The 26,867-nt window shown below is 38.1% G+C and overlaps 1 protein-coding gene and 1 long non-coding RNA gene across 2 annotated transcripts in view; one reads left to right on the top strand and one right to left on the bottom strand.

The window, feature by feature from the left end:
• The window catches only part of LOC148133213 (uncharacterized), a 35,563-nt gene that overhangs the window by 6,851 nt on the left and 1,845 nt on the right, over positions 1-26,867 (top strand). The window lies entirely within an intron of this gene.
• LOC113410703 (aldehyde dehydrogenase family 3 member B1-like) lies at positions 1,339-16,836 on the bottom strand. Its single transcript, XM_087950460.1, has 10 exons — positions 16,218-16,836; positions 12,071-12,233; positions 10,959-11,069; positions 9,081-9,201; positions 8,866-8,951; positions 7,776-7,857; positions 6,403-6,789; positions 5,406-5,572; positions 3,114-3,213; positions 1,339-2,027 (listed from the first exon to the last, which is right to left on the bottom strand). The coding sequence occupies exons 1-10, from the start codon at positions 16,574-16,576 to the stop codon at positions 1,846-1,848; spliced, it is 1,758 nt and encodes a 585-aa protein (XP_087806586.1). The 5' UTR covers positions 16,577-16,836; the 3' UTR covers positions 1,339-1,845.

Here is a 26,867-nt window from a genome sequence, read left to right as displayed (position 1 = left end):
AGCTTGAATAAAAGGTGCTATATTGATTTAGAAAGCTAAAATATTATCTAACTATGAAATGAGGTTATCTAAGTTGACAGAAGTAGTATTTATATTATGTGTTACCTGGCATTGGTTTTGGATACTTTGCTCATATCCAAACAAGGCTTCCATCTAATTTAGTCCTTTTACATTTTCAAATCATTTTTATGCTCTTTATTCCTTCTATAAATTTACATTTCTGAGGCGCTCTTTTGTCTTAAGCCAAGCTGTGGTTTAATTGTATTGTAATATCTTCCCCAATATTCTAGTCCCCACCCCCTCAGTAAATGCAATCTGGATGGAGATACTATTCCTATAGAAGTCTTATGTTATGACTTCTTCATTCTATTAATGCAGTGTTTCTCAACCTCATGTTGGGTGGACTTCCACTCTCAGAATTTCTCCAGATAGCATACTGACTAGAAGAATTTTTGGAGCTGAAATGCCCAGCTTAAACTTGCAGAGGTTGGAAACACTGTACAAATGTTTTGCAAAAAAGAGGATGCATCATTGTCAATCACTATTAATCAATGATTCAGTAATCTGTTCTATTACTCTCTGAAAACCTTTTGTACCCATTCAAGAAACACAACACTGACTGGCTGTGATTTACCTGCTACTGTCTAGTAAGTCATTACTTCCTTTAGAATGCCAAGGTGCCGTTTATTTTTATTGTAGTAAATTGCTTACACACTCACTTGAGTATTTATTTACTTCTTTCTGTTGCCTTTGTTCACCAGTATCTATATTTCAATCAAAAGCTCCTGGTTTAGAAATTAATTGTTGGTTAATTTTATTAGGTAACACACTATGTCAATTGAGAGCATTGTTAAATAATTAGACATCTATTTTCAAGTTTTAATGCAAGATATTTATTGCAGAAGCAAAACATTTACATGAAAATGCAAGGTTGCAGGAAATTCCAGCAAGTTTGCAATTAGCAGATTTACATAAAAATAAGTCTCTGAGTTTGATAGGACATAATATACTTCTAAATTATTATGCTTTGTGCTGGGTAGTGGAATAATGGAATAATGAATGGAATAATGAATGGAATAATGGAATAATGAATGGAATAATAACTGAAACACTGATGGAATAAGGAATCTGAACTATAACTGTAGAGAAATGTATTGAAAGAAATATAATTAATGAGGTCATATCTGAGCTTTAGAGCATCCAAATATACTGTAGAAAATGCACTGTTGACAGAATATATTTATGTATAACAACTGGCATTAGCTTAACTTTGAATTTCTTTGAAAATTAAATTGTTTAATGGATCAAATATTTAAATATTCACAAAGAAATAATTTGATTATTTCACAAAGACCATTTATGTTGCTATCCTTATTGTACAAATATATTAATCAGAATGATTACTCCACTGTACTTGTCTGTTTTTAGCAAAGAATCTAATGCTTATAAACTTTGAAGCAGAATTGGCTTTAAGTGTTAAAATCAAGATGAAAGTTTACCCAGAAACATTAATTAATTGTATAATGAGTCCTTGCTGGAAATGAAGATATGTTCTATACCCAAAACTGGGCAAAGAGAATTGGAGAGTGTCCCTAAGTTTTCTAACCACTACTAAATGTTGAATTTATAGAAGCTGATACAAGATAAAGAAAAGTTATAAGATGCAAAGATGGTGAAAATAAGGTTTGCCAAACAGAGAGCGCTTTTGAAGGATCTTTGAAGGTGATGAGGCAAAATTCTAGGACGAGCTAATAAAGGCGGGAGGGAATCTCAACTACACCAAAATTCTTGATTGAAGTTCTTTAAGAATGCAGGTGATGTGATTCAAGGCCTCACAGGCTAATTTCACAACCAATGGCGCCTGATCTCCATAGCACAAACAAGTGCTCTCAATTTCTTATTGCTGTACGGAGGATAGCGTATTTTGTTCATTAGCTCCATGCCCATGCAACGCAAAAGACAGCCACGGAAGTGAGTAAACGTATCGAAAGAAAATTTGCCATGGTATTGGCCAAAGCCACTGTGTCCTGCAATATTAAAAAGGAAAAATTCAGATCAAATCTAGTTATTCTTTTTCATCAGGCTGGAAATATCTGTCCTTAAAAAGGTTTTTCCCCATAGTACTTAACTATAAAAGGTTTCATATTCAAATGGATATTTTTAAAGAAGAGACTAAAGAAGAGAATTCAGTAGAGACAAGCAAAGCTTGATTAGATAATAATTTGGTAGCCTGCTAGGTTTCATGATCATTGAACTACAGCTGCCTTAATCTACAATAAAATTAAACTACTGCTTTTTTTGTTATCATGATATCTAAAAATTAAACAGAAGTTAAAGATGCACATCAGTTCAACCATGTTTTGTAGCCAAAATGCAATATTGATTTATACAGAATATTAACCTATATTTAGTATAGTGCATTGGTAGGATTCAACATTTTTTACTACCAATTCTGTGGGCATGGCTTGGTGGTAATGGCTTGGTGGGCATGGCAGGGCAAGGATACTGCAAAATCTCCATTCCCTCCCCACACCACTAACCTTCTTTCCAGCTCTGTTCTCCTGTGCAGGGCAACAAAAGAAGACCCAGCCAATCAGCTGGGACTCGGGAGGCAGAGAATAGATGGGGGCAGAGCCAGTCAGAGGTGGTATTTGCCGGTTCTCCAAATTACTCAAAATTTCCACTTCCAGTTCTCCAGAACTGGTCAGAACCTGCTGAATACCACCTCTGGTATAGTGTGTGACCAGGCCTATTGAACCAGAACTACTTAATCCCGTTGAATATTTTTGATCTTGTTAGTAGTACTACTTACAAAATAAAAAATGCAAGCCTTCTCTTTTTATTCCCATTTACCAGTATAATGTAGTCCACATTTCCAGCCATCTCCTTTATATATAAATGACCACGTAGCTTACGTACAGTGGGATATTTATTATTTGATCACATTTGATTTAATCTGCAAATATGTTGGACATAGTAAAAAAAAAATGGACTCTTAATGTCTTTTTCTGAATGAAAAAGATCAAGTGGGAGAACTTTTCATGTTGGAAGGTAAGGATAAGCCTGCAGGGTGGGAAATGGAGACAGTTTAGAAGATAAAAGGCTAATCTTACCTATGCCACCATATGGTAGGGAAACCGATGTTGCCTGCAAGCCAACATCGTTACCGCAAAAGCCACCACTGCTAGTGTGATCCAGTACCTGGTTCACAACCTATGAAGAAAAAAAGAATAGAAGAGTATTAGGTGCCCCATCCTTAATCTTCCAAACACGAGTTCCATCAGGTCCCAGGTCTATAATAATAAGGGTCACGATACAAACAACGGTCTTTAACCTTTGGGCCACTACAAACATTTGGAATTTGAAAATGTGCCACAGACACACTCACAAAATGACTAATATTGTAGATGTATTAGGCATTTCCTAAAAGTAAATTGAAAGGCAAAAATAATCTTTATGAATCTTAGTAAAAAATAATAATCAAGAGATTGAAAATGCACGTGACCTTTTTTAGAGTCATCCACCCTGATTTCTAATTCCATGTGCTAATACAGAGCCAAGAGTGAGGCATGGAAATAAAAATCACAAGTTTGGTTAACATAATCAATGCTCTCACTCGAGTCTAGGACAACTCACCACAGCCAGATCGGCATGGGTAGGTGGATGGGCGCGACCAGATGGGCACAGATGGGTGGGCATGGTGGGTCAGCACAGAGTGTGCATGTCCATGTTGGCATGGATGACTTGGTACAGATGACTCATGGCGGACACAAATGAATGGGCATGGCCAGGTGGGCATAGATGGGTGGGCAAAACCTGGTTGGCATAGAACAAGTTTCCACAGCCAACTGGGTGTGAGGACAACTTAGTGCCTCACCAGAAGAAACATCAACCCATAATGTGCACTAGAGTACTGTAGTGGTCAATCTGCCGCCCCTGAGAACAATTTCCCCATTATCCTCTTCTTCCTTCTCTGGCTGAACCTGGCCCACCTTGCCAGCCTGGCTACTCCTGAAGGAATGCATCATGTAAGGCTCCCCCACCCACCCACAGCCAGCTAGTGTTTCTGCATAGTCCCAAGCCCTCAGCAACCACCCGCCTGCTTTCTGCTCTTCTCTTTTCCTTGGAGAGTTGCAGAAAGAACTATGGCATGCTGATCTGCCAAGTGGAGAAGAACCCTAGGCAACTAGGCAAGTGTTTGTTGAGGGCTTGAGCCAACAAGGGACCTCTAGACAGCTTCCTCGATGCATCCCTTAGGAGCAGCCAGGCAGGTGAGGCAAGGGGGGCCAGGCCAGGCCTGGCCAGAGGAGGAGGAGGAGGAGGAGAAGGAAGAAGGCAAATGGGAAAGTTGTTCTTGGGGGCAGTGGATTGACCACTGCCAAATTCCAGTGCATGTTAGGGGCTGATGTTTCTTCTGGTGGGACACCTGGTTGTCCCCACATGCAGTTTCCTGGGGCAACTTGTTCCGTGCCAATTGGGTCATGCCACCCATCTGCACCCACCTAAGCAATGATGAGTCATCCTCACCAAGTCATCCATGCCAACTTGTTTGCGCCGACCGCCTTGTTCCACACCAAGTGGGTCGTACCCACACACCTGGGCCAAGTCAACCACTCCGATCTGGTCATGATCACCCATCCATACCCACCTATCATGTGCCAACCTGGCCACTGTGAGTCATCCCATTCTACTCTCAACCAAGGCTTTTACATCATAAATTCAGGAGTTTCTCTCAATGTCTCTGTTCCCAGATAAAGAGAAAGACTGTGCTTTTAAAATGCATAGGAGACTCTTGAAGTATAGAGCAAAAATGTCAGTGCCAAATTGTGAGGAGAGGGGAAGGGGGGGAATCTCCCCATTAGCTCTGATAAATAGTTGAAATTACCTCCAAAAGGCTGGGGGATGTCCAGGGACAAAGAAAGAAAGGGCTTTTCTTCAGGAATCCAGTGCAATTGGAATCTAGAAGATTGCAAACCTCCAAAGGATTCCATGTGCCCCAGAATGTCTGCACAGGAGCTCTTATGGTACAGTAGAAGGGAAAACATTACTATCCATACCAGAACAGCATAGAGAAATTGTTACCTCTTCAGCAATGGACTGGTGGTGAGAGGGAGGCTATTTTTTTACAATATAATCTTTAAAATGGTACTGTGATTTGCATTATGGATGCGTAGATGAGCCAATTATTTTTTAACATTGCCTTATTAGTAAATAATCAAGGGTAGAATTGGATCATCCAGACTGTATTACCAGTGGGCAAAGAATTGCTACCATGTTGGTTCATCACGGTTTACCACATAAACATATTTTGAAAATAGTGCACGTCTTCCCTTTTGGCCACCATGGATGGGGTTATGGGAATCCAGCTTCTCCCACATATAGTATGCTGTACCTAAACAGTATACCTTGCAGTCAGAGGAGAAGGCATACACAGCTAGTGGACGTTCTCTGCAATTGATGAAATCTATGGCTTCTTCCATATCTCTCACAATGAATATTGGCAGGATGGGTGCAAAAATTTCCTCCTGCATGACTGGATCGTACTCTTTCACATTCACCAACACTGTGGGAGCTGTAATGGGCAAAAAATCACATAAAGATCTGTTTCTTTTATGTATTATAACTTTATTGTCCAACTTAACTAGAGTTTTAGCTTTCTCCATGACTACATTTCCAATACGCAACCCCCCAAAACATGTCTGTCTTCTTGCTTTATTTAAAACAGCCAGCTCATTAAACTTCAACTTTCAAAATTACCCTGTGTGGCCAATGACAATTAAAGTTCAACATATTCTGTAAACACCAACTTGGAAGGGTGATTTAAGTCTTAAATCTCTGATAATACACTTCTTAATAAGCTTGATTGATTCTATGCCACCATCCTTTTCAACTCCTAGTGACCACACAGTTTTTATCCATTGTACATAGATAAGTAGTACAGCTAGTCCTTGACTTATGATAGAAATTGACCTCAGAGTTATAAATTGTGGTCAATTATATAGTTGTAAATTGTGCCTGTCATTGAGCAAGTCATAAATTGACAGACTCAATTTTACAGACTACTTTTTTTGCAATGATAATTGTGAACGTAAAGATCCTTAAGCAAACTTAGCAATTGTGTTAAGCAAACATAGTTTGCAGTTGTGTTTTTTGCCAGAAGTAAATGCTAGTTTCAGGGGGGGGGACACACATCATGGTGATCACATCAACACAGGGTACTGCAGGCTGGTTGTCAGGTGCTCAAAAGGCAATCACGTCACCACAGGTTGTAAGTATTTTTGGGGGGTCCTTTGTAATTTTTGAATGGTTGATAAATAAGGACTTCTTATAATCACAACATGTCTTCCTGTCTTTCCCAAACTCCAAATCTAGTCTTCCTCCAGTCCTAAGTTGTGTACTCACCAATGTAACGCTCACACTCATCGGTCTCTCCACCAATGGCCACATGGCCACATTCCAGCAAAGCTCGGGCACGCTGGAACTGCTTGTCATTGATCATGCGGCCAAAATCAGGTGATTCCTTGGGGTCATGGCCAAAAAATTCACAGATAGCTTGGCGCAGGCAAGGCAACAACTTTTCTTGTGCTTCAACTGTACAGATCACATAATCTGGTGCAATGCATGTCTGTCCAGCATTGATGCATTTTCCCCATACAATTCGGTTGGCTGCATTCTGGAAATTGCAGCACCTATCCACATAACAGGGACATTTCCCCCCCAGCTCTAGACTCAGTGGTGTCAGATGTTTTGCTGCAGCAGTCATGACGATCTTTCCTACATGGTTATTCCCTATAGAGATATGGCAAAATTTGGATCAAGAGAGATATACAGCATAACTCCCATCCAGTACCAGAGTTCACAATTCTGGGCTCAAAAACCATCTGTGTTGTTTTTTCCCCCTCTAACATTCTTCCATACAGATCTGCAAAACTCCACACAGATTTGTTGTTGTTTTTTAAATTCATTAATAGTTGGCAAAACAACTGATTTCAGTGTTTCCTACATTTTATTTCATCCAATTTTGTTTTGTCTGCAAAATTGATAACTCTTCTTTCCACTTCCTCATTTAAGTTACTGAAAAGTATCAGTTTAGAGCTAGAATGTATTAGGGATCGTCCATTAAAATCCCATGTCAAACTGTTGTCAAATTCCTGTTAAGTATTGTTAAGGTAACCTTGAGCTGTTCTGGCAGTGAAAGAGAAAAGCAGAAAATCTGAGAAAATTTATGTGGGTTGAAATGAAGTACATTCATTGTGCGGGGAAGAAACCAAAACTGATCCTTTTCATTATTTCCAATAGCTGAAGTTCTGCATCAAGCATAGGCTTTTTCCTACTTACAGTATGACTACTCATCTTTTCTACCAGTTGTGGGCAAGATCTACAATCTGGAAGCTGTTGACAGGCAAAGTTATAAATCCCACATGCAACAGTTTTCCTGGCCTAATCTGCCATTAACTCAGATAGACGGATAAAGCTACTTAACCAAGAATCAGAGCAAATTGCTCAATATGCAGTGCTTTCTAGAAAGGCAATGAACTGCAGAGATAAATTTTACTGCCCATGGGGGCAGGATACTAAACCATGATTTTAGAGAAATTATCTGAAGCTTTCAGTTTCAAGGATGCTGCAAACAACTGTAAATGCAGGGCAGTTGTGGAATGCCCCAAAAAGCAATGAATATTGCTTACTACACTGTTTTGTCCAGACATTAATGATGAATATTTTTAAATACAACTAAAAGAACATGAAACGGATATTCAAGAAGAGAAAATTACCTGTATAGAAGATATAATCAAATTTATTTTCCAGTAATTTATCAGTTTCTTCAGGACCACCTGTCACCACAGCAAAGGTTTGCTATAAAATAGAAAAGTTCATATTCAATCAAACTAGCCTCCACATCACACAGGTGGAGTTTTCTGTCCCTGAAACACGGCAAAAAGCCTCTTGTGGGCAATTTGGAACACAGAAATGATGCAGTAAATTGAAAGTAACTAAGATTTTTCTTAAACATTTTAATTTTAAAATGAGATGTTTGCTTTTGGTGTATGGTAATACAGGTTGTCCTCAACTTATGAATGTTATTGAGCCTGGAATTATATTTGTAAGTGGTGCTGATTAAGTACATGATCACATGATTATGTCTGACTTCATGACCTTTATTTACAGCAGTCATTAAGCAAATGCAGTGGCTATTAAGTGAATACATTGTCTGCAATGGGTGTTTTTTGTCAGAAAACACAGATTTTCAGCAAGAAAAACCATAAATTCCTAACATGCAACTGCCGGATGCTGCAAACAACTGTAAATGCAGGCCAGTTGTGGAGTGCCCAAAAATGCAATTATTAATTTCTGTGTGGGGGTGGAAAAGAAGCTGTGCCTGACCATCGGAACTTCAAATCTGGCTTGTAAATAGTTCTGGGATGACTGGTAGGATTCCTTTTTTTATTTTTGTCTAATCTTCCTATGAGAGTGGAATTGTCTTACATTCATAGTAATTTCCTAGCCTCATTCTTCCTCAAATTATCCCAAAATGGGTTTCCATTAAAATAACAATCTATAGTCAGTTTACCACCCTCAGAAGTTTACCATCCACCACAATCCAAAAGAAAATTTGGGAATGGGGGATTTCAAATGAGCTGGATGGTTGTAAATAATCTGACTCAGCTTCCAAAAATACATCACAGTTTGAAATTAGTTCAGAACCAGAGGGTTTTTTTTTATTGTTGTTTTGTTTTTGAAGGAGGAATTACAGTTAAAATGTCTAGGAAATTAAGGCAAATGGCAGAGGAAAAGGCAAATCCAAAACCCTCTGTTTCATTCTGATTTCTTAACAACAAAGTAAATTGGAAATGATGAACTCACTGGATCCATATAACAAGGCAATGCTTTTGCAAGGAGCCTTTCGGTGCAGCTGCTTAATTCTGAAGGCTTGAGAACCACACAATTCCCTAATATGGGGAGAAGATACTTTACTGAGGTTGCAACAGATAAACAGCCATCACATGTCTGTATCTCTTGGAAGAACACAAAGGAGATGTAATATCTAAAATGAATTGGAGATATAACTTGTTACTCACCAGCTGCAATGGCACCCACAAGGGGCATCAAAGTAAGATGGATAGGATAGTTATAGGGTGCAATGATCAGCACCACACCATATGGATCCTTGCGAATGAAGGCACAATCCATCAGTGTCAACTATAAAAGCAAACAAACAGAAAAATCCATGACAGCAATTGGGTGAAGTAGAAAAGGAAATTAATAGATTATTTTGTAAGAGTGGAAATGCTTGATGAGCTACAAAATATAAAGCCATTTGATGCCTGCTTTCAAAATAATAATTGCAATGCATATGAGTTAATATTGTTTATCCTCTCCTTTGTCTTTTTTTTTTTTAAGGCAAGGCTTTAATACCACAGACATTTGAAAACCTGTGCCAAAGTGTTTTCATTTTCAGTCATGTATGCTTGATTTGTTTGGCTAATATGTTTAATATCTGTAAGATTCCATCTCAATATTTACACCACGTATTTCTGATATAAAAAAGAACTCCCCCTGCTAATTGATTATGAGTGTTTATTTTGTTTCAGCTTGGGGAACTGACACAAACACAGATGCATTATACACTTCCCCTCCAGGAAGCATAGTAGACTATATCATGGAAGGGAGGGTCCAAAATAATGATCAATTTTAGAAGTCGTATGAATTGTGAAGAGTGTATTTTTTATATTTGGAGGAGAGGGTTAAGGAATGGAAGGACCCCATTAGGCTTCAAGGCTTTAAACCTCCAACTTTCCCCAAACCCATCTAACAACTGCAACTCAACTACATGTAAATGTAATACCAAAATCAAGGGGAAAGGTCAAAATGTTTGATCTTATGACACATTCCACAGGGCTCTGAGGACATCAGGGAGCAATATCATTGACTTTATGTCAAATATGGGATTTTAAAAATTATATTGAAGGTCAATCTCCATGATGGTTGTAAGGAACTTGTATCAGTTGTAGATAGGGCCAAAGAAACCATTCAGGTTAGGGCAAATCCAAGCATGACTATGTTAATGATCTATCACTGTTGTTGTATGTACATTGAGAGTTGCACCAGAAACAAATTCCTTGTGTGTTTAATCACACTTGGCCAATAAAAAAATTCTATTCTATTCTATTCTATTCTATACATGGGGTGATTCATTCTGTTCTTTTCTTCTTTGTGGCACCCCCTTTTCTCTCTCTTCTAACAGTAGGTTTTGCAACTGCTGTTATTCCTACTAAAAGCTTGAATCAACACCTTGCAAAGAACTCTGAAATCAGGCCATTGGCTTTACATTCCTACATTTGCCTAAATATGCACGTAAAACGTAAGAATAATTTCACACATAACACTTAAAACATTTTAATCTCTCTTGCACTGTGCACTGATGAGATTGCTGATCATACAGACTAGAAAGCAAACAATAGATATAGGTAACTAGGATTAACTGAAATATGAAGATTATAATTTGATTTATTTGAAGGGTAGTACATTGGAAAAGTCTGTTCTAAAGCAATGCGACTTCAACTAATTTAAACTGGAGTGCAGAAATTATCCTTAAAAAGCAGCAGGAACTTGTTCCTCTGATGGCAGAAAAAGTATGGCCTTAAAAACCCTCATTTGGAAGTTGCCCCAGAACCTGTATATATCAATAACATAATATCAACCTGTTACATGAAATTACAGATCTGGTAATTCCCAAATACCATGGGAAGGGTAACAGGTAAGGAAGACAGAAAATTAAAACTCCAATAGCTAGAGATTTGTCTTCCAAGATGAGCATCCACCTGTTTTGAAAGGAACACAGGTAGAAAGCCCATCTTCTGTTTGATGAAATAATGCATCCTGTAGATTTTCATCCCAGTCCAACATAGAACCATTCCTTTCCATTTGTTCTTCACCCATTCTGTTTAACTTCTTACTAGATTCTTGTGCACATTTTCATCCTTCATCCAGTAGCTTAAGTTGTTAAGAGCGTTGGCCAGTTCATTTCTGACCAACAAAACCTCCGTGAACTCAGTTTCAAAGCAGGGCTGGGGAAGAGAAAGACAAAACAAGATGTATCAGTGATGTCTATACTGAGTATAAGAAGTGAACTGTGAAGCAATTCATCGAGCAAAGTTGTGTCCCATTCAGCACATATTCCTTTATCATGCTATCATCCCAATTGATTCCAGAAATTGAATGTTTGAGCTTTACACCAGGACATGATACTAAGCTTAGTTCAGTACTCTTTACAAGAGGTAGATAGAGTAGTATCTTATAGCAGTTCATTTTGTGACCGTTCAAACTTACAACAGCCCTGAAAAAAGTGACTTATGACCATTTTTCACATTTAATACCATTGCGGCATCCCCTTAGTCACATGATCAAACTTCAGATGCTTAGCAACTGGTTCGTATTTATGACATTTGCAGTGTCCTGAGGTCATGTGATTGGCTTTTGCAACTTTCTGACAAGCAAAGTCAATGGGGAAGCCCAATTCACTTAATACATGGAACCAACTTAACACCTTCAGTGATTCACTTAACAAATGTGGACCAAAAGGTCGTGAAATGGGGCAAAATTCACTTAACAAATATCTCACTTACCCACAGAAATGTGGGGCTGATCGTAAGTCAAGGACTACCTGTATTTAACCCTTAATCAGGCAGAAGACTTGCAGACAAACTCAATTGCAAATGAAGCCATATATTGTCAAATTATTCACTATGCAAAGAAATCAAAGTCTTGATAAGTTTAGACTTTTTCTGCCCACTTTTCTGAGATAATATATATTTGGCTGTACTCAATCATTTTAGGAGAATGGTCAACTATGTTTACATAACGATTTTCTGTAGACTGATAATTGCTACTTGCCACCTTGCTAAATTCAGCTCTCATGGCCCATACATTGTTTCCTGTTCATAACTTTTTCATGGGAAATCCAGCAAAGAGAAAAATGGAATAGCTGCGCCTTATCTATTATGGCAAACAGGTCCATCTGCAAGTTCCCTCTGAGCAGCCAGAGGCTCTGGATGGGAGGCTTACTCACCTTGTGTAGGTCTGCACACAGGGCATGCTGGATATCTACGTGCCTTTCATCCAGAAAGTGGCATAGGGCCTCCAGTTGATGGATCCGATATTCTTTTGGACATGTCTTTCCTGTCAGCCAGGTAGCACGTAAGCAGTGCACTAGGTCAGCGTAGGGGTTTGTACTAGGACAAAACAAAAACTCTTGGAATCAAAAGAGTTATAGAGGAGTCCCACTCTTTTTATCATTTATGTTAATCCTGATCCTGCAAGGCAGAGTGTGCCCTGGAAGAACTGGATGGATAATCATGTTGTCTTTCTTTACTTTACTAACAAGAGTCTGGGAATTTCTGCCATGACTCAATACCTTTTTGGCTTCCCAACACTTCATACAAAGACTTCTACTTCAGAGAAGACTCAAAATCATATTTTCCCCTTTGACCCACACTTGTCTCATTCTTTTTCTAAAGAATGTCATCATCTTGGGCCACAAGCAAGAATATATGCTGCCATACTTTTCTCATAGTTTTCTTACAAACTCAGGTGGTCATTTGCAGATACTAATCAAAGTATTTTCTTTCATGTTTGGGATCAAAATATAAAATGTTGATGTAGTGGAACATAATCTAACTTCTTAGGACAATTGTATCCTTGCTCGGGCTTCCAGCCAGTCATACTCACTTCTAGCTTGAAGCAACTTGCCCCAATCTAGTATCCTTTACAAGAGGTAGTTCACAATTCCCATCTTCTCCAACTACTCGTGATTTTGACCCTTTTGTCAGTCTCTCTGCTGTTTTATATGCCAAGCAGTATCTGCATTATAGACCCTCTCTCAGGCATGGCCTTTTGCACATACACTGCGCTCAACCTCTCTTCCTTTTCCTCCCCCTGTCCCGGATGAAAAAATAGTGTTCTTTTAAAATATGAGAACTGCACTCTGGGGCACAGAGCCAATTTTTTATATGTCTGAATTGGGAAAACAAATGGAGCATACTATCTCTTTATCCGTTCTGATAAATGGCTAAATTACCACATTAAGTCCAGAAACAAAAAAGCAGAGGACATTTCTTCAAGATTCAGGTTATTAATAAGAAACAGATAGCTGGTTTAGTTAGATATTGCATGAAGTTGCAAGTTCTTTCATTTCTGTTATAAAAAATTTTATGCTACTCTTATTTCACTACACAGGTGTGCATTCTATGGGTTTTCAGACAGAGTCCAAGATTTACTTTATAAAATTGAGAGCTGATGTATAACTTGAAAGCTACCCTCCTCCTAAAATCATTAATTACAGCAGATCAGCCACAACCTGTAATTTGCTACAAGCATCTTATATTTTTTGTGTAAACCAGGCTTATGGATCATATATTCTGAATATTTTTTTTTAAAAAAGTTTAATTTTATTTTTTATGAGATTGACAACCGAGATGATCCATTCTGGTCCAGAATGCAGCTGTGTGCACAGTATTATGTGTTCCAAGGGTTACCCATGTTATATCTCTATAGCCCAAGCTGCACGAGCTTCCAGTTTCCTTCTGGATGCAATTCAAAGTGCTGGTTATCACCATTAAAACTGTACATGTCATAGGGCCTGTTTATTTGCAGAATTGCCTCTCCCTAAGAGTATCTGCCTGTCCTACCATATCTGATAGGCATTTTATCCCCTGAAATTCTATCACCTCATGGGACTTCAAAAGTGTGCCTTTTCCATGGCTGCGCCTACTTTATGGAACACTCCATTCTTTTTAGCTTCAGAGAAGGTCATCAAGACCATTTTTTAAAACTCCAGGCACAAGAATAGAGCAGAATAGAATAGATAGAATGAAATTAGGTACGGTAATTGGAACTGGCTGCAAAGCAACCAAAGTGTAAGATGCAGGATTTTTGCTTTTGTTTGACAATTTTATTATTTCATGATTATGTTTTACAGTTTTTATTTTTATTTATTTTATTTATTTATTTTGTCGAGCATGCATTTGATAATATATATAAGTATAAACATGATATTGCTGTTGTGAACAGCCCAGAGTTGTTTAAGACAGGTAATCATACAAATCTTCTAAATAAATAAATAAAATCCCTTTATAAATGAAAGCTTGATCTGCCTTACCTATAAATTAATTTAAGTTCTCCATAGCACTTTTTTTTTTCTAGTACAGATACCAAAAGCCTGAACAAAGCTTGTCTGTTAAAGGAAGAAGAGTGCAGGTAAGCAGCAGAGCAGTTTGGCCAAGGACAAGCAGACTGTACATAGAAACCTACGGATTCAGATCAGGTTGATGCAACTCAACTGCTACATCGAAATAATTACTTTCACAAGAGTTCCTATTGTGAGATTAGGGCTGTTGAATCCCATTGGTTTGTTCACGTTGGCTACAAAGAATTACAAAATACCTTTCAAGTCAGTGAGCAGTGATAAGCTGCCAAGATGTTTGCAGAGCCTTCCTTGAACAACTACAATTCAAATGCCTGAAGTTTGCTAGAGTTACAGGTGTCACTCTGCATTTCCCAAGCTTGGGGACGAAGTCCATTGCTTTGTACCAGGGAAAGTAATTCATGCAGAAGAATAGTTCATATAGACAGCCATTACAATGATCTTTACAAATGCAAGATGCTTTTATCATGCATCACTCATTTTCTCAGTTACCCTGATTATTTTTATTTGCCTGACATTGCATTCTGCACAATAGGCAGGCAGGCAGGATGGACAATGATTCCAAGAAGAGATGAGCAATGTTGGAAAGAAGCAAGACAGAAACTATTGAATGACTGCCTATTGCAGGTAATCCTCAGCTTGCAAGTATCTATTCAGTAACTATTCAAAGTTAAAAAGGCAGTGAAAAAAGTGACTTATGGCCTCCCAAAGGTGTTTTTTCAGGAGGCCATTGGACTTTCTTGTTTTTTTCTTTTGAAGACATTTTGCTTCTCATCAGTGGTAGGATTCAAAAAATCTTACTACTGGTTCTGTGGGCGTGGCTTGATGGGTGTGGCAAGGGAAGGATACTGTAAAATCTCCAGTCAGAGGGGGTATTTGCCGGTTCTCCGAACTACTCAAAATTTCCACTACCGGTTCTCCAGAACTGGTCAGAACCTGCTGAATACCCACCTCTGCTTCTCATCCAAGAAGCTTCTTTATCTCTGACCGGATAGTGGGGAATGAAAGGATTTATATTCCTTGCAGACAACTGGCAATCTGCATCTTTTTAGAGGGTGCAGATAGAGGATGCAGATTATCAGCTATCTGCAAGGAATATAAATCCTTCTATTCCCTACTATCCTGTCAGAGCTGAAGAAGCTTCTTGGTTGTCCTTTGGGACAACCATGACCTGGATTACTGAAAATCTCTATAGACTTTTGATTTATGGCCTGTCTTCACACTTAATGACTGTTGCAGCACCCCCATGGTGACATTATCAAAATTTGGGTACTTGGCAATAGGCATATATTTATGGCAGTTGCACTGTCTCAGGGTCATGTGATCATGATTTGTAGCCTTCGACAAGCAAATTCAATGGGGGAAGCCAGATTCAGTTAACAACTGCACAATTCACTTAACAACTACAGTGATTCACTTAACAAGTGTAGCCAAAAGATCGTAAAATGGGGCAAAGCTCATTTAACAGCTGCTTTGCTCAGCAGTGGAAATTTGGGGCTCAATTGTGGTCATAAGTCAAGGACTATCCGTATCTTGTTACTACAAGGTAGAGAGCTGTTTTTTTTTTATGTGGAGAGATTATATTATCCCAGGTCTAAATCTTAACATTCTTTTGTAAAGTATAAAATGTGTCTTTCTTCATCTCTGCTCATCTTGTGAACACAATTCTAAATACTTTCTCTGGATTCAAACATCACGTTAGCCCATAATGTGATTTGTTCTGTTTTGATGTAGCATCTTATGTGAACTCTGCCACAAGGGTTTTAAGCAATGTTTACAGCTTAGCATGCTGTGTGAGCAACCTTCTCACTATACCCTCAGTTAATCCCTACACTCAGGTGAATGTTCTTCTGATTCATCTCTGTATATGATTATACGTGCCATAGAATCACACGACTCTCATTCTTCTGTTTTACCAATAGAATATCGCACAAATTGAGCTCAACAGAAAATACACCCTAGTAATCTGGAGGGATCTCACCTAACCTGTTTTCCTCCATTCCAATTTTTTTACCTTTCTGGGTCTTGGCATTCAGTGGGACAGTCCCAGGGTCGGTGGCACTTTGGGTTGGATCTCCCTGAGGAGTACCTCTCTGTGTTCCAACTTGGGTTTTCTTGTCTTCTTCTACCTTGCCCTGACCATCTACTGGCAGTATCTTGGGGGTTTTGTGGTTCCTTGATATTGGGATATCCTGAGCTGCTACTTTGCATGCCGTCTTCTTGGCTGGTCCAGTCCTCAAGCTTGCTCGGCTTTCTGATACTCTGCCTCCCCAAACTTGCAGTGCTCTGGGTGCTTTCATCTTCAAGAGGAATTTCATGAACTTTGTGTTCATCCAAGGTAGCATCTTGCTGGTCTTCAGATTTCCTGGGCATGTCCTCAATTTTGCGTTGTCTTACATTTGAATGCTCATGAAGTACAATTGGCTCTATTTCTCCAGCTAGAAAAAGAAAAGAAAATAATCAGGCATGCTCTTTTGCTGCTATTAAATCCTACACCTTTTCCATGTATAACTGCTAATCAGGGGGGGATTCAAATTTTCTAACAACCGGTTCTGTGGGCGTGGTTTAGTTGTTGGGCGTGGCTTGGTGGTCATGTTATTGGCTGGGCGTGGTCAACTCCATATCACTCACATCGAGGCATGCATCTCCTTGCCTGGCCTCTCATGACTGTGGGGATGCTGCAACAGTTGTAAGTGTGAAAAATGGTCATAAGTCACTTTTTTCAGTGCCATTGTAACTTTGAATGGTCACTCCACACAAGCAAAGTACCAGCAAAGGAGGGGGAAAAAACTCCAGAGAAGTTCCTGAGACAGGAAGTCTAGTCCTGCCAAGAATGTAATAAGGGTTAACGGAGAGGCAGTTTCTGTAAGCAACACCAGAATGTTTCCTTCCTGCCTTCCTTACAGGATTAGGCCAGTAATTTCTTCTAACAACCAGTTCTCCGAACTGCTTAGAATGTTAACAACCATTTCTAGTGAATAGGTGCGAACTGGTAGAATCCCACCTCTGCTGCTAATGTTTACTACTTCTGTTAAAAGGGAATAATAGGTACACTAAGCACTAAGTCCATTTCAGGAAGACCTTAATTCATTAACACTAGTTTAGGTCCATGGATTCACCTCTGTTATATTCTATATTGAAGAGAACTGGATTTGGAGATGTAGTCACAGGTTGTGACATACTTCAGGGCATTCCCTCCTAGTAAATAAAAATTACATATATTTTAAATTATCACAAATATTTTTGAGTGCAAAGGGAACCAGGCCGGTAGGAAGTGAAATGAGATGGTAGAATCAACAATATCATTTGAGTGTATTGAGCGAATGACGGTTTTAAATGGTGTAGTAAACTGCCTGCAGATTTTACTGAAAAGTGGCATTGTAAACCATTGGGTAGAACAATTACATTTACGCTTTGTTTTTAAACTTGCATCTCTCTCTCTCTCTCTCTCTCTCTCTCTCTCTCACACACACACACACACACACACACACACACACAAACACTAACCTGCATTTTGAAATTATACATATCATTCTGCTGTTTTTGTAGCCCAATCTTCCACAACTGGTGGCTTCCAGACCAGTTACACTGAACTGCAATTCCCCGAATTGTGAGCAAAAGTGGTCTTGCAGAATTTTGGGAATTGTAACATCTACACATTTGGAAACTATTGAAGTGAGAAAGGTTGGTGACTGTAGGAAACAGATCAAACCAGCTATGGATTCAAATAGCAAATTGTGTGTGTAAAAGTATTTTAAAATTCGGTAGGAACTTTTGCCATACTTTCTATGACTGCAGTTTGACAAAAGAGCTAACAGATTCTAACTGCAATTGAAGAATGATACCAAATTTTAGAAATATGTATAAATTCTAGTCCTAAATAAACTAAACTTAAGCCAACACTAATTCCACCTTTGCCACTTGAATGATATCTGATTTAAGCATGGTATATAAAATCATACATTGCAATGTCCTACCTGTCAATGAATACTTCAGCTTCAACCATAACAACACAAGAGCACACAATAGATACAAACTCAAAGTTAACCGCACCAAACTTGATTGCAGGAAATACGACTTCAGCAATAGAGTGGTCAATGTCTGGAATACTCTACCCGACTCTGTAGTCTCTTCCCCAAACCCCAAAAACTTTAACCTTAGACTGTCTACTATTGACCTCACCCCTTTCCTAAGAGGTCTGTAGGGGGCGTGCATAGGCGCACCAACGTGCCTACCGTCCCTGTCCTATTGTTTCTCTTATTCTTCTTTTATTTTTCTTATATGTACCCATTTCATGTATTCACAACTATGTATACACTTATACTTATTATCTTGTAAACAATTGGCAAATCAAATAAATAAATAAATAAATAAATAAATAAATAAATAAATAATAGATTTTCAAAAATAGAGTAGAAGAGCTTTATAACTAAAAAGAAAAAGTATAATAGAAGCATATGCTATAATAATATGGCTCCTTAAATATGGTGTTTAAGCTTCTAAATAACATCATGTGTATCCATGTGTATAATTGGATGGATGTTCTGCCTTTCTTTCAAGGAATTATTAAAACATTTATAGGCGTTATTCTCTTTTATCTTCCTAGTAACTTTGAAGCATGCTGACTCACCCGTAGGCATCCAATTAAAATACCAGGCTAGAGTGGATATCTTCAGTCAAAAACCATTACTTATCTCTGGGTTAACAATGCTGTGATTTATTTTGCTTCTTTTGATTTCCATAACTAATATCTAGAATTTGGAAATATTACATATGGCACAATATCCGGTCACATTCAGAAAACAGATCCCACCCGATTAAGAGAGGCTACTGAATTAGGGAACAATAGTTGCAGCTCAAGCCCAAATACATCATAGTATACTTTTGAATCACCTGTTAGTCACCATTCTTCTGCACCTGCCTGGCAAGCCAGAAATAACCACTCAAGTTATTATCAACTCAGGAACAACTGCCAAGTTTATGCATTTAAAATTTATCAAAGATCAAGGAATACCTAGCTTTAACCTCTGCTGATAGTTGAAACTATTGATGGGTGACCTTTACATTCAGGACCAAACCCAAAATTGGCATATGTCTGATTCAACAAATACATGCAAAGGTAAGAAAAAACAACTATATATAGGTGTAGACAAGGTGAAACTTAGCTTAATGTCAGTAACTGCAAGAAGGATCTTGGGAGTCCTAGTGGACAACCACTTATGAGCCAATAGCATGTGGCAGCAGCCAAAAAGCCAATGCAATCCTAGGCTGCATTAATAGAGAGAGAGAATCAAGATCATATGAAGATTTAGTACTGCTTTACAAAGCCTTCGTAAGACCACAGTTGGAATACTTCATCCATTTCGGGTCACGACAATATAAAAAAGATGTTGAGACTTTGGAAAGAGTGCAGAGAAGAGCAACAAAGATTACTAGTGGACCAGAAGCTAAAAGGTATGAAGAATGGTTATAGGAATTGGGTATGTCTAGTCTAATGAGGGGGAAGGATTGTGGGGACATGATAGCACTGTTCCAATATTTGAGGGGCTCCTACAAAGATGAAGGGGTCAAACTATTTTCCAAAGCATCAAAAGGCAAGACAAGAAACAATGGTTGGAAATTAACCAAGGAGGGAAACAATCTAGAACTAAAGAGAATTTTGCTAAAGGTGAGAGCAATTAATCAATGGAATATCTTGCCTTCAGAAATTGTGGGTGTTCCATCCTTGAAGGCTTTCAAAAAGAGATTGGGCAACCATTTGTCTGAAATGGTATAGGGTCTCCTCCTGCTCAAGCAGGGAGTTTGACTAGAAGACCTCCAAGGTCCTTTCCAACTCTATTATTCTATGTTCTAACATCAAGAATTGGTGGAGTTCTACTTAGCATGCATATCTTTTTCTGTAGTTTTACCCAATATAAAAAAGGGGCTAGGTTTCACTAAACCTTTTGCTGATGCTGCTTGTCTTGGTACTGGGTTTAGTAGGGCAGATATTACTGTTTTTGTAAAAAGTAAGTGTCTTAAACAGTTAAAAGAGTGGTTGTTACTAAAGTGGTAAAAAAAATTATTTATTTATTTATTTGATTTGATTTGTCAATCGCTTACAAGATAATAGATATAAGTATAAACATGAGTAAGAATACAGGAAATAGGTACAAATAAATGGGGACAATAGAACAGGGACGGTAGGCACGATGGTGCACTTATGCACGTCCCTAAAAATGATAGCATTTTCTGTTTCAATTCTGTTAAGCATCTTGTTCGGTAAAATTTTGTTATAAATTAAATATAAAAATTTTAAGTGAAGCCTATTCTTGTGTATTTAATTAGTTATAAACCAAAAGCGTGTTTGCACACAACAGATTTGTAAATCAAGTGCAATTTTATAAAAGGAGCTAAAAGGAATGTTAATATTGCATCTTTTATATTGTATTTAGTCTTCAGATTTCATTGAATCTTGTGCTCCTTTCTTTTATTTTCAAAAAGCAGGCTGGATTATTGGAAAAAAAAAACCCACTATAAATAGAGTTTGATATAAATTAATTTCCCTCAACTACCTGGAAATATTGTAGAAAAAAACCCTGACAAAACCTAGTTATTGCTAGTCTATTATTGCTATTCTCTCTAGAAATTGCAGCAGTTGTTTTTAGAGGAAACTTTTCTTGACCTTCCTAGAAAGGGATTGCTGCTCTGGTATTGCATGCTATTTTGTCATAAATTATTTCAAGGAGGTTCAGGGGCTTCCATAAAAAATGACACTGCAACAAAATAAATAAAAGCCTTGCTATCTACCCCTGAAAAGAAAAAGAAACAAGATAATGGCATTATGCCCCGGGCATTCTGGCTACTGTAGTCCTACCCATTCAGGTACCAAGTGTGAGCTTCTAAATGAGGTTATAGCCATGCAGGCACCTGTCTCGTTTCATAGGGACTCCATTGTTCTTGCTTTCTTTTTTTATTCCACTGAAAAACCTCACATTTGAAGTCTCCTAAGGAAGCATCTTTCTTTTTTCATACTGGATTTTTTTTAATAAAATCCCACAATGAAAAATTAGACAACATATGTCCAAAACAACATGGGCATCTTGATAAGAATCACTGTTAGCATAGGCATCCTTAAATGATTGGTATACACTTAGGTCAACATTTCATGATCTGCAATATACCTTTGTGGTAATAGCCCCTGGTTACCTCTTTACTGACACAACTCAACATTTAATTCTAACTCTTTTCTCTCCTTTCCAAGAAATTTTTCAGCACCTGGGGCTGAAGTCTCCAAATCAGTAGGTACATTGTTTTGCTTGCTGATATATGAACATACTCCACCCTACCTAAGTTTTAAAAAAACAAGTTTAACCCACATTTTAATTGCACACTAATTCCTGCCCTTCACTTGACCAACATAGAAAACACCAGATAAACAAAGTTTCGTTTTTGGCTCAGCATATTTTTTTCTGTACTTTGTCCCTGGAAACAATAACTGGGCATCTTATATATTTTTAGATATATATATAGTCCAAAACATTCATACATATTCATTTTTACAATTATTTTATAACATGTCCCTTATATCCATTTTACAGATAAAAACCTAAAATTGAGATATAGTGGACGTGGTGGCTCAGTGGCTAAGACACTGAGCTTGTCAATCAGAAAGGTCGGCAGTTCGGCAGTTCAAATCCCTAGCACCGCATAACAGAGTGAGCTCTCGTTACTTGTCCCAGCTTCTGCCAGCTAAGCAGTTCTAAAGCATGTAAAAATGCAAGTAGAAAAATAGGGACCACTTTGGTGGGAAGGTAACAGCCTTCCATGTGCCTTCGGCATTTAGTCATGCTGGCCACATGACCACGGAGATGTCTTTAGACAGCGCTGGCTGTCTTTGTAACAGAGATGAGCACCATCCCCTAGAGCCGGAAATGACTAGCACCTATGTGCAAGGGGAACCTTTACCTTTTACCTTAAGACTGGTAGAGCAACAACAAATTCCCATGACAGGGGCCCATGTCTTTCAAATACGGTACCAAATCCAAGTAGACCAACCAATAACCAATCTGGTGTAGAAATCTCTGACAGATTTCTACACCACACTTCAAAAAGTTCCAATTATATCCAGTCCTTTTCTATTTAAACCACTTATCACAAGACAGAGAATCTATGATGCTCCAGAATCATAGATTTGTTGACCGCCATCTGCCAATATCCCTCACAGTTTGCTATGCCAGCTGAGGTTTCTCTGAAAAAAATGGCTCAGCAACATATGGAGAACCATCACGGCTTCTTCTCTGAGATCTGAACTGTAAAATCTTAGAAGAGAATCTAACTCATGCTCCCTTAACTCCCTGGACCCATAGCTGAGCTGGCAATAGGTTGCCCTATATCAGAGTGGGACAACCTGGTGTCCTCCAGATATTTGAGGCTAAATTTTTTTTTTCTCTAGCCACTGGCCAGGCTGCCTGTGCAGGAAGAGAGAGAAGATTCAAAGCTTTGTAAAGCATGCAGATTGCAATCTCAAGCTTAAGAGGAAAATATAGAATTTGCTTCCAGCCTCTATTCTTCTTTCGTACCTTTTTCCATTGTTGTAGCTTGTATTCCTCAGCCTGCTTCTTCTGTTCTTTCTGCCTGGCTGGTTCTGGATGCAAATGGTAAGGGGAAGTTTCTTCTCATTTATTTATGGAGAACTGTTTTTTATTCAGCATGCTTATGTTGGTATGTTTTTTTGACACTTCATCTCTGGCCATGCTGATTGGTTGTTAGCCAAAGCCCTCTTGTAATTCATTGGATGCTGAAGGTGCTGAGGGTGTGGCTCTGCAAAGCCTCAAGAATGGGAAGGGAATATTCAGTGCAAAGGATATGACTGGAAGGGTGGAGATAATCCATATGGAGCATGTGAAGGCTGAGCTGGTCTTTTGGAACTATATGGGCAGAGACAAGGAAAACAGGGAACCTGGGTGTGGGAGACAAGGACAGGGGATTGGGAAAAGCACAGAAATGGTTCCTAATAGAATAATGAATTATATTTATATGCCATCCAGAGTTGTAGTGATTCAGAAAGCATATAAATGTAATATATCATCCTCATCTAGGGTCTGAAACATATTATTTTCTGTGCCAAAGCTATTTGACAAATGTGAGTAGATCAACTCAATGTAATAATGGGGCAGGTCATCATTATCTGATAGATTTTAAGTACTGCTGCACAGAACCTGACAACATTATATGTTGCAACAGGAACTGGAAGATATAAAATTATTCTGTGTGTCCTGGGTACAGGTAGTGTTTGACTTACAACATTTTGTTTAGTGACCGTTCGGAGTTACGGCACTGAAAAAGTGACTTATGATCATTTTTCACACTTATGACCATTGTAGTGTCCCCATGCTCAAAATTCATACACTTGACAACTAACTCATATTTATGACAGTTGCACTGTCCTGGGGTCACGGGGTCACTTTTTACAATTTTCTGACAAGCAAAGTCAATGGGGGCTTTGTTCACTTAACAACCATGTTATTAATTTTAACACCTAGAATGGTTCTCTTAACAACTGTGGCAAGAAAGGTCGCAAAATGGGGCAAAAAGCCCATTTAACAAATCTTTCCTTTTAACAGCAGAAATTTTGGGCTCAACTGTGTTCGTAAGTCAAGGACTACCTGTATTTATGCAGTAATGGTGTGGTGAGTCTAGGATGAATGTCTCTGTAATGCAGGCACTGGAGAAGCACAAGATCCATCCTCTCAGAACCGATGAAGCTTCTTGGATAAAATATCAAACATCTTCTTCAGTTTTGGCAAGGTTTGTGCTTATCAAAGTTAATGAATTTGCAGCAGCCTTTTAACCGGGGATTCATAAGACTCATTAAAAGGTTTCTATTCCCTTTGGTTATTGTTTGTCTTATTGGAAAAGGGTTTAGGTCAGAACACTATTTTAATGGTCACTGCCTTTTTCTTTTTCTTTTTTTTGAAAATTTTATTTGGGTTTTCACAAAAACAAAATACAAATAAAACATATTTTTTGAAAATAGCATGGTCCCAGGTTATCACTTCTTCATACAGACACAAAACTCAATTTCATGCTCATTTTTATATTCTATTCCATATCTTATTACCATTTTATACTTTCTACATAGTTTTTCCCCTCTTTTAATTTTCTCAACTTTGTTTTAATTATCTCATCTCAATTCAAATCATTATATTTATACTTTTGTCTGTCCTGTTTCAATTTCACATTATCTTTTCTTATTAAGCAAATTTTTCCCTGTAGTTACCAATTAGAGTATGACCCCTTTATATCCTTTAATTTTATCCATTCAAACTCTTATTTAAGCTTCAATGTATACCTTTAAGATTATAGCATTCAATATAATACATAACTTCAAATCGAGTTCTGCATGGTACATTCTTAAAATAGAGACTATATTCTTAAAAAAGAAATATATATATATATATATGTAAATAAAACACACATTCCATTCCAATTCAATTCTATCATTAATATGCATTAAAATCTTAACATCTTTAACATTTCTTTTCAATTAAATATCATACTTCCTTGGGAACACTTATAAACTTTCCATAGTTAATTCTTTTTTTCCATATTTCTCACTTATATTTTTATAAATCATTACTAATAATTCATCACTAATAAAGTGCCACGGGAATCATCCACTCTTACACTTAGTCTGAAGCTCACAATTCCGTTTTTCTCTTTCCTCAGCCAAGGTACTTCATTGAATGTGGAGTCCTTATTTTGTTTTTTTCAGAAACTGGGGTAAGCCATAATCTTGGTACACCATGCTTCTATCATAATCCTCCAAATAACACAGTAATCCTGTCTGCCCAACTATCACTATTATCTTTTTGCCTCTCTGAAAATAATTATGTTAAACAATTATGTCATCTTTCAGGACATAATGAGAGTGTTTTAGAGTTAATATCTTTGAGCAGAACTCTTAATTGAGCATCCTGTGCTTTAGGGGACAAGTAACACTGGAAACCCTTTAATATATTTACTGTGGCGCAACTAGATGAATAGCCAGAAATATCTGCCTTATGAGTCATTCAGCAACAAGGTCTTTGATTGAATATGACATTACCATCCAAGACTATCTGTAAATTGCAGCATCATGAGTTTCTGCCATAAAACAGACAATTAACTGAAATTGGTAATAAAGAGGAGCCCACAAGTTTGGCGAAGCATCATTTTGGCAACAGCTGCAGGAATCGCATCCAAAACTTAAAGGCTATTTTGTCTGGAAGCAAAATTAGGACAACTGTGTTATAATTAGGGCAATGAATTAAATCAGCCAAGCATGACTGCAGCATAATCCTTCTGAAGAACATCTAATGTTCTAGATCAAGGGTCCCCAACCACCGGTCCGTGGACCGGTACCGGTCCGCGGAACAAGTCCTACCGGGCCGCTGGCTTGTGGCGCCGCCATCTTTTTGATGAAAAAGTGCTTCCGGTGAGCTTTTCGGGTAGAAAGCTCACCGGAAGCACGTTTCATCAAAAGATGGCGGCGCCCAGCTGATGCCGGTACCGGGCCGCGGCGCCCAGCTGATGCCGGTACCGGGCCGCGGCGTAAAAAAGGTTGGGGATCACTGTTCTAGATTACTATTGGCCATCCCCAGCCATTTTCTCCAGCAAAAATGCAGACAAGAAGACCAGATATTATCACTCTTTCAAAGTATCATATTAAGGCTGCAAATCTATCACAAGCATGAACCTTGGGAGAATTGGGAAAATTACCCTGACTTTAGAATAATTCATTAGCTGGCTATTGCTAAGTGAATACGGTTCTTTTTATTTCCATTGGTGTGTTTTGCAACAAATCCCTTCAAACACTCTGCACAACCTACTTTGTGTTTTCAAAAACAACCCACAATGATTGAGGGCTCATCTACTTACATGGAAAGGATGCTACTTAATGACTTAATGCATCTTAAAGACAGAGACAAAAATGAAAAGGCTGAAGTCATACAGGATCTCAGCCTGTTTGGCTACTTTGGCTTTCTGTTGTTGGTCAAATCAAGCTAATGGAGAGTAAATACATCCTAAATAAATCCACTCATCACTTTAATGCAGAAAATGTCCCTTCCAATTATCACATAAGCAAGAAAATATTATTCCCAGTACCTAAATCTGATAAATGAGAGACCTCTTGAGAATTTCAGAACACCTGAAAGACTGGAATGCCAATCCTTTTCTGTATTGCTCCCCAAAAATTACACGGACATGCTGAGGACATCCTCAGGATTTAGTGAAGACTTTGCCTTTAAAGTTTAGCAATATTCCATGCAAAAAAGACAAATAGATAATAACAATACATCCAGATGCCAAACTACATCCTGCAGAAATATTTTGTTGGTCCCTCATAAAATATAAGACCCTTAAAATAAATCACAAGTTGTTTTTTTATCAGACAAATGTGGAAGTGAAAGCATCTTTAGGAGCCAAACAGAGCAGCATTAGTTTTCATCAAGGGGGCTCTTGAGAAAATCATCAAAATGGAATGCTAGTATAGCTTTATGTTAGTATAAATTAACAAAAAATATTGCTTCTCTTATGGATAGTGAAGCAGTTACAATAGAGGGGGAAATTTTGTGTTTGGCCTGAACAGCTGCATCTAAACCAGGCTGATCTAGAAGTATGCTGTTATTAATTACTTTCC

The sequence above is a fragment of the Notechis scutatus genome, chromosome 1 (genome assembly GCF_049901735.1).
Source record: "Notechis scutatus isolate UNSWTSFEM ecotype Mainland chromosome 1, rNotScu1.2, whole genome shotgun sequence".
Classification (NCBI taxonomy): Eukaryota; Metazoa; Chordata; class Lepidosauria; order Squamata; family Elapidae; genus Notechis; species Notechis scutatus.
This window is presented reverse-complemented; position numbering and strand designations above follow the sequence as displayed.